We start from the raw sequence: 14681 nt of genomic DNA, 5'->3' as shown, positions 1-14681 counted from the left end.
CATATTGGACTTTGGACCAAGTCCAAAATATAATGGCATGATCCTTGGACCATCCCTAATCCCCCCACCAAGTTTCTTCAAAATCCGTCCAGGAGTTTTTCCGTAATACTGTTCACAAACAAACAAACAGACGGGTGAAAACAGTAACCTCTGTCCATCTTCGATGGCAGAGGTTTACTCGAGGGGGAGCACTCGGAGTGCAAAACCTCTGCCGCCAATACTGCTAGGTCACTCAAGTGAACCTGATATCCTATTCATTCAATTTGACGTCAACAGTGCTCACCGAGTTATAGTTTGCAAGTTTCCCTTTTACTTTTAACTTTTACATCCTCAATTCATTCATCATCACTAGATTCCTTTAGACAGAAATTGATTTTAAGTGGGTATATCTACCTGAAGTTCCAAAATCAGCCGCAATTATAATTTTGGCATGTTTTTTTTTGTTGGAAATCACTTATAACATGTAGAAATGCAAAAAAAAATTCTAATATTTTTTTTAAATGGCCGCCATAGCGGCCATATTGGATTTTTGACCAAGTCCAAAATCTAATGGCATGATCCTTGGACCATACCTAATCCCCCTACCAAGTTCCGTTGAAATCCGTCGAGGAGTTTTTCCGTAATACTGTTCACAAACAAACAAACAAACAAACAAACAGAAAGGGGTGAGAACAGTAACCTCCGATCTTCGATGGCGGAGGTTAATTATGTAATCCGATGTATGTGCTTCTAGTTCACTTTAAAAAAAATATTCCATGCCAGACAACTATCTGAGTCTTTGTCCTGCATCTTCTTTTTGTGTTGACATAATAGGTTGGTTTAACAATTGGGAGAAAAGCAGAATAAATGTCAGAATGAGCATCCACGTCATTTTCAGCTTGTTTTGTTCAGCTCAGAAGGTAACTTGTCTGCAATGCTTGTTATTGTCAAGCGATAAAGCTGGAAAAAAGGCAAAGACCAGAAGATAAGGCGAGGCACGAAGTTAAAAGACGTGCATGGAAGTTTGGAGGCCAAAGCGGTTTCCTGGTAGGAAATGCTCACCAAGTGCCCTCTGTTTTATTGAATAGTGAGTCTCGAGAGATGTTTTTGAGAGGGTTGATACAATTTGCCAAGTACAAAATCCTGCATGAAGTGAGAGTTAAAGGTTTTTAAAGAAGAGGCTTTGCATTCAACTTACCGATGACTGAAAGTAGGTGATAATTCTCTCGTTTATTGTAGAAACTAATTGGCACATAAGACTCGTCACTTCACTGATGGGAATGCCAATCTTTGCGTAGTTGTGAAAAAAACCCGTTGATTGGATGCTCCTTCCATGTACTAATGTGTGTATATATATATATATATATATATATATATATATATATATATATATATATATATATATATATATATATATATATATATATATATATTCTTCTTCTTCTTTCGGCTGCTCCCGTTAGGGGTCGCCACAGCGGATCATCCATTATGATCCGCATAGTGATTTGGCACATGTTTTACGCCGGATGCCCTTCCTGACGCAACCCTGGTCGCGTCTTACGACACAGGGATATGGTACACCTCTTTTAACCGGGGTATACACCGGCCCAGTATACTGGTACTCATTTCGCCGACCTCGGAAGGATGACAGGCTGAGTCAACCCCCTGGTGTATTAATTCAGTGGCTCAACGGGGCTTGAACTCAGGACCTCTTGGATCCCAAGCCGCTGCCCTAACCACTGCGCCAACACCAGGCTATATATAAATATATATATATATATATATATATATATATATATATAAATATATATAAATATATATAAATATATATATATATATATATATATATATATATATATATATATATATATATATATATATATATATATATATATATATATATATATATATATATATATATATATATATATATATATATATATATATATATATATATTCTGTCCATGTGAAGCAATTGCTTTACTTCTGTCCATCCGTCCATTCACAAACGTCAGTTTATGATCGAGGAACAACTTATTTAAATTGAATGTTTTATATTTTGAACACTAATCAGAACATGAATAGGAAGACAAGTTTGCCGTTTTCCAGTACTTTGGTTTGGAATTTGTCCCGATCACACATCTTCAGAGAGGAGTAAAAAATTTTTTTAACTGTTTGCCTGCCTGGCAATCAAACAAAATTGAAAATCATTCCGAAATGGAAAGTTACTGTTTTTAAGGATGTCAAAAAGGACACAAACAACAGGCATGACAAACTAATGTAATGTGTAAAATAATGTGGTGTTATAGACACTCTTAATGGCGGTACACTTCAAGAATTAATGTTTTTATTTGACCTTCACAATCTTTCTTTTATTTTAATTTAATTATATACTTGAATACTACAACACAAATCACCTTCTTACCACTTCCAAAAATCTCCAGTTTTGCGGTATTTGGACATGTTATATATGACCGTGTATAAGATTGCATCAATGGCGGTAAACTTCAGGAACGAATTTCTTCATTTGACCTTTACAATCTTTATTTTAATTTAAATTGAATTCGATACTTGAACACGATAATTTTTAGATCCTTGTGGAGGATCTCTAAGTCTTACTCACGTTGTTGTTCTTCATCTTCTTCTTGTGGACTTTTTTTGTTTCACAGCCTACAGTTTTCATCAAAGCTTCCTGAAACTTGGCATATATATGTAAAAATACCCTGCACAGACAGTAACCATCTCTAATTTTGAAAATTCCTCCCAGAAAAATAGTTATGACGTCAAAATATCTCCGCTAATGGAAATCGCCCAAAAAATTATCTCCGAAACTAGGCAAGCTTTTTGAATTCTGTTTGCGGGAATCGAACAGGGCATTAGCAGAGATGAATTACCGCACATATGATACATCACTATGACGTCATATCAATTTTTATGACGTCATTCCTATTTTTTGACATTTTTTGTTTCACAACCCAGAGTTTTCATCGGATCTTCGTGAAACTTGCCATGTATATGCAGGAAGCCCACGCGCAGGCAGTAACCATCTCCGATTTTGGAAATTCTTGCTAGAAAAAGAGTTGACGTCATAATATCGCCGCTAATGGAAATCGCCTATACCATTATCTCCAAAACTAGGCAAGCTGTTTGAATTTTGTTTGCGGGAATCAAGCCGGGCAATTGCACAGATAATTTATCGCAAACCTGATACATCACAATGACGTCATATTCGTTTTTATGACGTCATCATTAAGAGGACGAGGGTCTTAGCTCATTTGAGCTTGTTTATAAAGGATGAGAACGGACAAACGACCATAAGTTTGCAACCAATGCACAGACTTAATAGTCCAGATGGGCCTCCTCCTCCTTTGTTGAAATTCCTTCTCATGGAACTTTTATATCATTTCAGATCTGCGCTGGGGAGGAATTGCCATTTTGTGAACTTTCCTGCACATATTATAACTGCAAAGGAAAAACACTTTAAAAAGAAATCACTTTCTGAATGGCTATTTTATTTAATCCCTCCTGCTTGCAAATAATTAACTTTGTGTGTGTGTGTGTGTGTGTGTGTGTGTGTGTGTGTGTGTGTGTGTGTGTGTGTGTGTGTGTGTGTGTGTGTGTGTGTGTGTGTGTGTGTGTGTGTGTGTGTGTGTGTGTGTGTGTGTGTGTGTGTGTGTGTGTATCTGCGTGCATGCGCACCGCCATTTTTCTCAGGGAATGGCTGAATGAACCTTCATCAAACTTTCAGAGGTTCATCAGTGAGTGCTGAGGATTTTTTTAGGCAAGAAAAAAACAAACAAAAAATTTTTTTTTTCGTTTTTTGGGGGGGTGGGGCATATTTTTTATCTCTCTTTTGTACCTAAGCCTTTGTAGCTTATGTGAAAGGTAATATTAAATAATCTCTGACCCCATTCCTCAGTGGGTGCAAGGAAGTGTTTTTGACACCCACAAAAAAATCGAAAAAAAAACAAACAAATCGATTTCTTCAAAATGCCAACAGGATTAGAACAGCACCGACCGGGCAACACCAGGTACTCCTGCTAGTTTTGTATATTTGTGAAACTTGACTGTTTGATTTGATGCTGTACTCAATTGAGAATGGAGGGGGTGGGGAGGGAAGGGAATGAGCAAGCTGTTAATAGCACAAAACCTTTCAAAATCCACTCCATATATACTGTTATCCAACATCTTGCATATCAACCTTTTAAAAATCAAGTATGGCTGTTGATGATTAAATCCTTTCCAAGGAATGATCTTTGCTTTTTAATTTTTTTTTTGTCTTTTGACAAGTACACCTGCTTTTGGGCCTGTCTTGCAGTCACGGCATAATACGGAAGAGTTCTCTCTCTTCACGTTGGATGATGTTGATGCTGCTTTCGACAAAATCCAGCAGCTGAAGTACAACCAAATAGTTTCCTTAAAAGGTACAATACCACTTTTTCCTTAAAATATACAGTTGTGTTAACTCTGTAATAAAGACTATCATGGCCAATTTTTCTTTGACGTGTGCAAGGTCATGCCTTTTTGTGTTCAATGCCTATAATGCTGACCCCACCTTACTTGGGCCCCAAAATTCACGTGTCATTCTTTCGCAGGGAAAGGTCACGGCTTATCTTTGACTCCTCTGCCTGCTGGGCACATGATTGGTGGTACTGTCTGGAAGATTGTTAAGGATGGTGAGGAGGAGATAATATATGCGGTGGATTATAATCATAAGCGAGAAATGTGAGTATGATGGCTGTTTATCTGTTTTGCTTTGAATACATCTTGAACAAACAAATGTGAATTTTAAGGCTCATGATATTGCTCATTCATGCCTGTTGGTTTTGTGCTTTCGCAGCCACTTGAATGGTTGTGTGTTGGAGTCAGTTACGCGGCCTTCTCTGCTCATCACCGATTCTTTAAATGCACTATATATGCAGGCTCGAAGAAAGCAACGGGACGAACAACTACTCAGTGAGTTGTTTTTGCTCCTGCAACAGTTTATTTTTTATCACACGAAGCAAAAAGTGGGGTTAAGCAATTGATTCACTTTGTCTGTCTGTCTTCAGATATCAGTTTATGATCGAGGAACTACTTTATTTCAATTTAATTTTATATTTTGAACACTAATCAGAATACGAACCTGCAGTCTAGCAGTACTTTGGCTCTAAATTTGGCATATTGTAAGGAATGTCATCCTGACTGCATATACGCAGAGAGGAGTGAGGTAACTTTTAGTCTGTCTGCCAGTCTGACAGTGTAACAAAATTGAAAATTTTTCCAAACAGGAAACTTGTTATTTTTAGGGACATCATAAAGGACACAAACAGCAGGCACGAATAATTAATTTAACATATTGTTGTGGGCCGGGGGTCAGGTGAGAAGACCACCAGGGGGGGAAGCTATCTCGGGTTCCCACCAGACTCCCCAGAATTGCAGGCCATCGCACACGGATAATTCCATGACGCGGCAGGTCGCTAACCGACCGTGAACGCCAATAACTCAACCACGTGACCTCGGGTCCTCCATCTACTTTATCCGGTTACCTCAAAAAATAACCACGTGATCTAATTACCGGGGGACACATCCTCGGTACGCCTTCTCCGAACCGGATCACCTTAACAGATCAGATGCAGCCGAGCGACACTGCCAAGGATGTACCAGCTAAAAGGAATGGATCGTTGGGAATAAAGTCCCGGCTAGATTAGGATACGGACCATGCTGGATCAATGAAAGGAAAGACAAAAACGAGCTTTCTACAAAAGGATTTATTAACAGGCAGGCGAGGAAAGATATGTGACACAATTAATAGCTTTTATTGTTGTGTGTGAGCAGAGATAGGAAGAAAAGTGTGGTGCGACAATAATACATGCAGCTTACAAAAGCAGATACAGAGCAGTCAGCAGAGTTATCCCAATATAATTCTTGTAGAATCTTAACTTAAGTGAAGACAGGCGCCATGACACACACACACACACACACACACACACACACACACACACACACACACACACACACACACACACACACACACACACACACACACACACACACACACACACACACACACACACACACACACACACATCCCGATGAAGAGGAGTTGATGAAGAGAAAAAGGAGAGGAGATGAGGCCAACAGTCTCTCAATAGCTTGCACAATTTGCCCGACCACGACACCAATACATTTTGGGGGGATGCTCCTCTGGGCGATACCTCCCTGACAGCTGGCGCATCGTCTCCCGCTACATGGCGCTTCGAGCAGCTAAGCGTCGATCCAGAGAAATGGGGCGTGCCCTGCAGGCGTGAAGGAAGGACTTTGGGCGGAGTCAGAAGCCAGCGGGTGGAAAAGGTGGAGTCCTGAGCAGTTGTTGAAGGTGGAGTCCTGAGCAGTGGGTGGAGAAGCCGGCGACCGGAGCAGTGGGTGGAGAAGCCGGCGACCGGAGCAGTGGGTGGAGAAGGCGGCGACCGGAGCAGTGGGTGGAGAAGGCGGCGACCGGAGCAGTGGGTGGAGAAGGCGGCGACCGGAGCAGTGGGTGGAGAAGTCGGAGTCCGGAGCAGTGGGTGGAGAAGGCGGAGTCCGGAGCAGTGTGTGGAGAAGGCGGAGTCCGGAGCAGTGGGTGGAGAAGGCGGAGTCCGGAGCAGTGGGTGGAGAAGGCGGAGTCCGGAGCAGTGGGTGGAGAAGGCGGAGTCCGGAGCAGTGGGTGGAGAAGGCGGAGTCCGGAGCAGTGGGTGGAGAAGGCGGAGTCCGGAGCAGTGGGTGGAGAAGGCGGAGTCCGGAGCAGTGGGTGGAGAAGGCGGAGTCCGGAGCAGTGGGTGGAGAAGGCGGAGTCCGGAGCAGTGGGTGGAGAAGGCGGAGTCCGGAGCAGTGGGTGGAGAAGGCGGAGTCCGGAGCAGTGGGTGGAGAAGGCGGAGTCCGGAGCAGTGGGTGGAGAAGGCGGAGTCCGGAGCAGTGGGTGGAGAAGGCGGAGTCCGGAGCAGTGGGTGGAGAAGGCGGAGTCCGGAGCAGTGGGTGGAGAAGGCGGAGTCCGGAGCAGTGGGTGGAGAAGGCGGAGTCCGGAGCAGTGGGTGGAGAAGGCGGAGTCCGGAGCAGTGGGTGGAGAAGGCGGAGTCCGGAGCAGTGGGTGGAGAAGGCGGAGTCCGGAGCAGTGGGTGGATTGGCAGACAGGATCAGGTGGTTGGGTGGACTCAGCGGCAAGGCGGTGGAGAAGTCGGGGCCAGCAGATGAGGAACGCTGAGCAGGAAAAGACGACAACGACGGACAGCTCCGCGCCCCATCCTTTTATAGGCCCCGTGGTGCGGCCAGGGGTGACGACCCGAAGCGATGTGTCGTCACCCGAATTGGGCGCTCTGGTTGTGCTCCGGCCAGCACACGGGCCGGCCGCCATGACCGGAAGCGCCCTCACTGTACTCCTGGCCAGATAGTTCCAAGCTGCGGAATCGTCTCCCTCCAAGCACCATGACACGAATCGCCCTGCACCGAACTCCCAGGCCGTCCACGGCAGTCAGCGCCGGTCAATGCGCTGCCTGTCTGTAAGCCATGCGGCCCGAGCCATATAGTGTGCCTCTGCCTGGCTGCAGCCTCGCGGGCATAGAGGCGAGAGGACGTTCGCCTTCCGTGGTAGATACCCGTGGCCGTGGTGATCAGCGTAGACCGACAGGAAGATGCTATGGTAACACATGCACAGACCCGAACAAGATGTGTGCCACTCGCGCTCCGCTCCGTGTGCGATAATAAATTATCCCGGGGCTGCGCGTGGGTCCGCCGCCATCGAGCATGTGGTCATTCATCAAAAGCGGTGGTGTGCGTGGCGCCAGCCCCGATTTGTGTCAGGAACTGAGGGAATTAATTTGGATATAATTATTAGATGTAAGTTTGGGTTGAAGAAGAGGATAGATAGAATTATTCAATGGACATTTGGATTAAAAAGAGGACAGATATAATTATTGTACTCAGAAATGGGTTGAAAAGAGTGCGCCACGTGCATACTGTAAGACTGGTCTTCTGTGAGGACGCATTCTCACGCGAACGGCGCAGCTGTGGTTTTTACCGATTGGTGTCCGAGCAGAGTGCCTGCCGGCCTCAAGAGGACCCCTTTCTTGGATTTACCTCAGGAATAGAGAAAAAAAAAGAATAGGGATGAGTTCAGAGATGTAATCAGACCAACTATGAGATTTATACAACGCACTGTCCCGTTTGACCCATTAGACAAGAAGGAAGGGACTATCTGAACGTATATTAATGAAATAACTGACTGGGGACCACCGTATGTTGGCTGCCATTGGTGTTGGAGGGATGTGGTTTTCAGAACCACAACAATATTAAACAAGAGCGAGAATCACTTTGTAATACTGTACGCCTCCTAACAGTCCCAATGAATGTTCGGAAGATAAATTGTTTGCGTTTAACACACGCTCTAACCGATACCAGAACTAAAATGAAGAAGAAGAAACCCTAAAACACACCGTGTTTAAGTCTATTCAGCAAAATAAAAGGAATAGCAATTTTCATTTGCTGATATCTTTTGTAGATTAGAAACCAATAAAGACAACTAGGATAACAAACTGGAGATAAAAATTAGTTTGCTTTAATGCACGCTCGAGCCGATACCAGAACCAAAATGAAGAAAAAGAACCTCTCCAACCTGCTGTGTTTCGTTTGTTTCTCGGCTTTTCCCATTTCATATTAAAAATAACCTGGTGTATATAAATGAAGGAAAAACATGCGTACGGTTTATGTGCATTTATAATACATCGTGGTTATATACCTGAGATCATTCCAATTGCACTCACCCATGGACTGACGCTGAGGCCGAAGGCCGGAGGCCTAACGATCTGTGATGCTTCATGCAATGGCGGCACATTAATTTATTGGGGTGGAGTCAAGCCAGCTGTCCAGCCACTGGGTGTAAAGCAGTGGGTTGGAGTTGCAGTAGCTGAATACTGACCCATCTATAATTATATATATATATATATATATATATATATATATATATATATATATATATATATATATATATATATATATATTCATGTGTCGGTCAGTTAATCATTCAATCTGTGTGTGTGTCTCCTCCATAACTCTAAAACCATGAAACCGATTGACTTGAAACTTTGCATGCATTCTCAGGGAGCTCCAAGGAAGTGCATGAATGGAAATTGGGTGTTTGGGTTTATTAAAACTCAACTTTTGAAGATATTTAACAGCCTTATTTAATTATATCCTTTATCAGGTACATCCTCCGTCAATTTGCTGTCCCTCGCTGTGGTCTTAATTTGCCATTTTTTTCCCTCCTCAACCACACCTTGATTTGGAACAGGCCGCAACAGTTTCTTAATAAGAGTTTTTTTTTCCACTTTCCTCACTCATATCATTGAATGCCTGATCGTCATACCAATGAATCGCTGGATACATTGCAATGCTTATAAATGCCCAGAGATGTCAGCGTTCGTGGCTTTGTTTCATTTCCGCACATGCCATAACCTCGAGAATCTCCATCTCAGCCGAATTTCAAAATTTAAACTCCTTAGTTGACATCAGCAGCAGTTCCGAATACCAAAGTAAAATGTTCATTTGTCCAATTCGGACATTGCTTGACATTCCAGGCGTCTCTGGGTGCATGGTGTTTATATGACTGATTGGCGATCACTAAACGCTTGCCAAGCCAGCCGTTCCTTATCCACTTCCCACTTCCCAGACCCTCCCCCCTTTCAGTGGCTTTGTTTCCTCGCACCATGGAACCTTTCCATCCTACCTCTTTTTCTTCTCTGAATGCTGGCAGCTATGCGACACGAGTGTATCTTGTTGTGGAGCCCATTCTCTGTATAGGCAAGGCCTTGTATCAGAATATATCTGCCTTTCAGAGGGGATGTTAAGTGTGCTGTCCTGTTTTCCTCCAATTTATACTCCACTATGGTCACTGAACAACACGTGGTGTTGCTGTGTTTGAAATGAGTCAGCCTTTGGCCATACACGCTGGAATAATAAAGCATGCACAAATTTCACGAAGTAATGATTGTAGAAAGTTTCTCTTGCTGACCTCACTTTGCTTTCTGGTGTGTGCCTTTGTACTCAATATTTACCAAGTGACATTGCACCGATTATTAGCTCGTGTCTCTTTCCTCTTGCTGGTCCCTAGCCAACATTCTTGAGACACTGCGCAACGATGGAAATGTACTGATCGCTGTGGACACCGCTGGCCGAGTACTTGAGTTAGCTCAACTACTTGACCAAATATGGCGCACAAAGGATGCAGGCCTTGCTGCCTATTCTCTTGCCTTGCTCAACAATGTGAGCTACAACGTGGTGGAGTTTTCCAAGTCACTGGTGCGTGTACATCACCCCCTTGGCTCACTCAGATATAATTGTAATGATTGCCTGTGTTTTCGTGGAAATTTCCTTTCGTTGATCTCTGCTGCTTTTCAAACTCTTAGCAGATACAAACATAATATTGCATTCATTTTCTTTGGAGTTGCCATTACAAGTGAAATTTGTATATCGAATTGCGAGAGGCTATTCATTTTTCTCCTAGGTCGAGTGGATGAGTGACAAATTGATGCGCTGTTTTGAGGATAAGCGGAACAATCCATTCCAGTTCCGACACCTCTCGTTGTGCCATAGCCTTGCTGACCTTGCCAAAGTGCCTAGCCCCAAGGTGGTGCTCTGCAGCCAGCCCGACCTGGAGTGTGGTTTCTCAAGGGAACTTTTCATCCAATGGGCAATACACAGCCGCAACTGTGTTATTTTCACATGTCGCACGTCACCTGGAACTCTGGCTCGCAAGCTCATCGACAACCCCACACTACGCCGAGTGCAGCTTGAGGTGAAGCCATCTTGCTCGGCGATGTGCACGCAGTCAAATTAAGATGCCGCCTTGATGTTGTGGAGTACGGATGGTAAACTTCCTTTTGAAATGCCGCGTCCTTTATTTTGAAAAGTCCAACAACTCAGCATTTCCAGCCTGTTGCATTTTCCACCTTTAAAGTCTTCAAAATAATCGATGGCTTCTTCTTTTCTGATCAACGTCGTTGCTGTAATGTGGATGTGGATCGATGTTGTTGTTTTTTTTCCTAATGTTGTTGCAATCCTTCAAGTCACAAGGCAAAGCCTCACTTTCCAACCGATTTGAACAATGGGGCCAGATGTAAAATTTTTGTTGATCCCTGAATCATCATCCTTCAGATGTCAAGAAAGCCCTCCATTACAAATAGGTCCGTGCCGTCTGCGAGCATGCACTTGTGAATGTTAAAATCACCATGCTCGCTTCACAAATGTTAGCCTTTGTTTCATTATAATCGCTGAATTCAAAATGATTGTTTTCTGGTTTGCACCATCACTTGACGATATAATAGTTTTAACAGTTTCGCTGTTCCATCAGGATATGGAGTAATTGTGGAGTGACCAGTTCTATGAATGGCAACTAACTTGTACGATCACAATTTCCTTCATGCCATAATTGACTGTCCTTTCATCTGGAAAAGATGTTCACTCATAATCACTTTGAGAAGGATAATTGAGATAGCTCTTGTTTTTCTTTATTGATCCATTTTCAGGTTATAATTTGCCCGTTTGCTATTCTTGGTGTTGCTCCCTTGGACTCGCGTACAAGTGTTTGCATGAATGCCTTTTAGGTAAAGAAGCGGGTGAAGCTGGAAGGCAAGGAGCTCGAGGAGCACCTGGGGAGAGAAAGGGTGAAGAAGGAAGAGGCCAAGAAGCAGGAACAAGCTCGAGAGTAAAATCACAAAACCTTTTGCTCCTTTTGACAAACATGATCAAAAACTTGTTCTTACTTTCGTGCCTTGACTGCATTGAAAATGTTGCTCCAATAATAATGTGTCATTAATGAATGCACAAATTATTTGTGTTTCCTATGTGGCAGGGACGATGTGGATTCGAGTGATGAAAGTGATATGGAGGTAGACGGAGAACACCAATCTGTTGTGAAGACCAAGCATGATCTGATGATGAAAAATGAGAGCACTCGTAAAGGCAGCTTTTTCAAACAGGCCAAGAAGGCGTACCCAATGTTTCCTTTTGTTGAGGAAAAGATTAAGTGGGATGATTATGGTGAGATAATAAGGTGAGTGAAAATTGCTCTATTTTCATAAACCTCACGTAAATGACAGTTGCATTCATTTGTTGTTCCATTTAAAAAAAAAAAAAAAGGAAATTCGATCCCAAGTTCCATCTGAGAATGTTTTGTCGGATGGCATTGCTTATATGAGGAAGAAGAACACCCACATTTCCACCCAACCCCTCACAAACCCACCTCCCTCCCCCATCATTCTGTAGGCCAGAGGATTTTTTCACGCCAGAGCTGATGGTGGCAGAAGAGGAAAAAAAATTGGATGTGAACCAATGCAAAGGAGACGCAATGGATCGTGATCTCGGAGACACACCAACCAAGTGCATCTCAAATTTGGAAACGATTGAAATTAAGTATGTCATTTTAGGCCTCTTCTACATTATTAGTCCCCTACCAGTTTCACTGGAGGTGGGTATAGGTTTGTTCTCCGTCTGTCCGTCCATCTGTCCGTCCCACCTGTTTTTCAGACGTTTTTCCCATACACTTTAACGTATTCAACCGAAACTTGGTACATGGCTTTAGTGTGATACGTTACAGAATAAGTTCAAGTTTCAGGGCATTTCGTCAATTTTTCAGAGTTTTGTCCTTTTTGGATTTACAAAATATCACGTATTATACATAAGTTAGTGTTCAGCTGCCCTGACTCCAGCCCAATGCTTTACACCAATTGGCTGGACAGCTGCCCTGACTCCAGCCCAATAAAATCATGCACTGCCATTGCATTGAAGCAGCAGAGATCAGCAGGTCCCAGGCCTTAGGCCTGGGTGTTAGTCCATGGCCCAGTGCCATTGGAATGATCCCAGGTATATATCCATGATGTATTATATATGTGCATAAGCTGTACGTATGTTTTTGCATCATGTATGTACGTCAGATTATTATTATTTTTTTTTTTGAATGAGGTTTACTTGGCTGCACCTGGATGGGTTTGAGGGGATAGGAGTGGCCGTTGAAACCCGAATCCTATCAAGATTCCTCCTGATGATGACTTTATATTTGCTTTTTGCTTGTTCGGGTTCCTTCTGATGACTCCATTGCGGTACCTGTTTTATTTGGTCTTCCATTTGATTTGAATTTAATTTTTTTTAAACCCTTTCTGAATTCAATTGAATAAAGATGATGTAATGGGTTAGGTGTCGGATCAAAGCAGGATGTCTCTTGGTACCTGTTCATCAATGCTTGCAGTTATATCGTGGCAGTTCTAGTGTTAAGAGCGTACACTGAAAACCGTTCAATGGAGGAAATTGAAAGTTTATCACATGCTGCAGTGCATCATATAGAAAGTGTACACCCCCTTTCAAAACTTTCACCTTTTGTTGCCCTATAGCCTGGAATTAAATTACATTAAATCAGACTTTTTCCACCTTTATTTACACGTCGTAGCCCACAACTTCCAAATGAAAAACAAATTCTGTAAATTTCAGAAAATTTATTGAAAATACAAAACGAGAATATCTTGGTTGGATAACCAATCACCTTCAAAAATCACACACCAAGTTAATTGGCCTCCACCTGTGTTAAATTGTAGTGATTCTCATTGTTTCATAATAAAATTGGCTGTTCCTGTAGGTTAGGGTGATGGGCTTGGGATCCTAGGATCCTGAGTTCAAATCCCCCTCGGCTGTTAAATTAATACTTGGTGGGGTTGACTCTGCCTGCAACCGAACAGCGCGTCGCTGCGTTCATCTTTTACTTGCCAAGGTGATTATTATACCGTGATCAGCGTTTTATCGATTCCATCCATTGCATGGCTTTTCAGTTTTCAGCTAAGTTGAGTATATCGGCAGTCCCCGGTTTACAAACACCCGGCTTCCGCACATCCGTTCACATGAATATTATACTTTATAACCACGTTTCAGTCTTTCGAACGTTCGATCCATTCACACGAACGTGCGTTGAGCTGCTCCTGACCTCAGAGTTAATTACCCATTCACACCTTTACAACGTAATTCACAACTCGTTCACATGGGCTTCACCCCAGCATTCTTCAGCCATTTCACACGCCATTCTCTCCATGGTGTTCCTTGCCAGCACGAGAGGCAGCGGTTCTCGCTCTGCTTCACCATAAACCCCTCTGGCTCGTTATCCCTTGTTGTCCCTTATACTGCACACTTTATCCCTCGTCCCTTATACTACATACGTTGGTTATCCCTCATTCTCCCTCATACGACTCTGATTTATTCATTTTTAATTGAAAAAGTACATTTAATAACGTTTTTATGTTTAAAAAAAAAGACAAGGGGGGTTTTGTGTTCAGGAACCAATTAATCACTTATTACATGTGTTTAAAAGGGATTTATTGTCCCGGTTTACGAACATCCAGCTTACAAACACACTTTCAAGAACACATGTTCATAAAGCAGGGACTGCCTGTATTACTCTTGCATTCTTTGAATGAAATTATCCTCCCTCCCACTGTGCATACCGAATAAATGAAAATTACCCCTTAAGCATATTCGCAGCAGCCTTGATGTACGTACACCCTTGTTAATATTGCTTCTGGTTGCGTTTCCTCGCACAATATTTAAAGAGTAACACTGTTTGGTACATGTTTGAATGATTTAGGCCTATTCATCCATTTCCTCCTGTGAAGTATCTTTTTCTTTTCTTATTTTTTATTTTTAACCTCGTTTTA

At 42.8% G+C, this 14681-nt stretch overlaps 1 protein-coding gene across 1 annotated transcript in view; it reads left to right on the top strand.

Annotated features, from left to right (window-relative positions):
• CPSF2 (cleavage and polyadenylation specific factor 2) overlaps nucleotides 1-14681 on the top strand; it is a 68952-nt gene that overhangs the window by 9499 nt on the left and 44772 nt on the right. The window contains exons 4-11 of the mRNA XM_085893986.1: nucleotides 4298-4403; nucleotides 4575-4704; nucleotides 4820-4935; nucleotides 10100-10287; nucleotides 10493-10783; nucleotides 11592-11692; nucleotides 11840-12040; nucleotides 12253-12399. Coding sequence (XP_085750112.1) covers nucleotides 4298-4403; nucleotides 4575-4704; nucleotides 4820-4935; nucleotides 10100-10287; nucleotides 10493-10783; nucleotides 11592-11692; nucleotides 11840-12040; nucleotides 12253-12399 — 1280 coding nt within the window. The remainder of the gene's footprint in view (nucleotides 1-4297; nucleotides 4404-4574; nucleotides 4705-4819; nucleotides 4936-10099; nucleotides 10288-10492; nucleotides 10784-11591; nucleotides 11693-11839; nucleotides 12041-12252; nucleotides 12400-14681) is intronic.

This window comes from Eptatretus burgeri, chromosome 9 (genome assembly GCF_056783735.1).
Source record: "Eptatretus burgeri isolate ZD-2024b chromosome 9, Ebu_testis_v1, whole genome shotgun sequence".
Classification (NCBI taxonomy): domain Eukaryota; kingdom Metazoa; phylum Chordata; class Myxini; order Myxiniformes; family Myxinidae; genus Eptatretus; species Eptatretus burgeri.
This window is presented reverse-complemented; position numbering and strand designations above follow the sequence as displayed.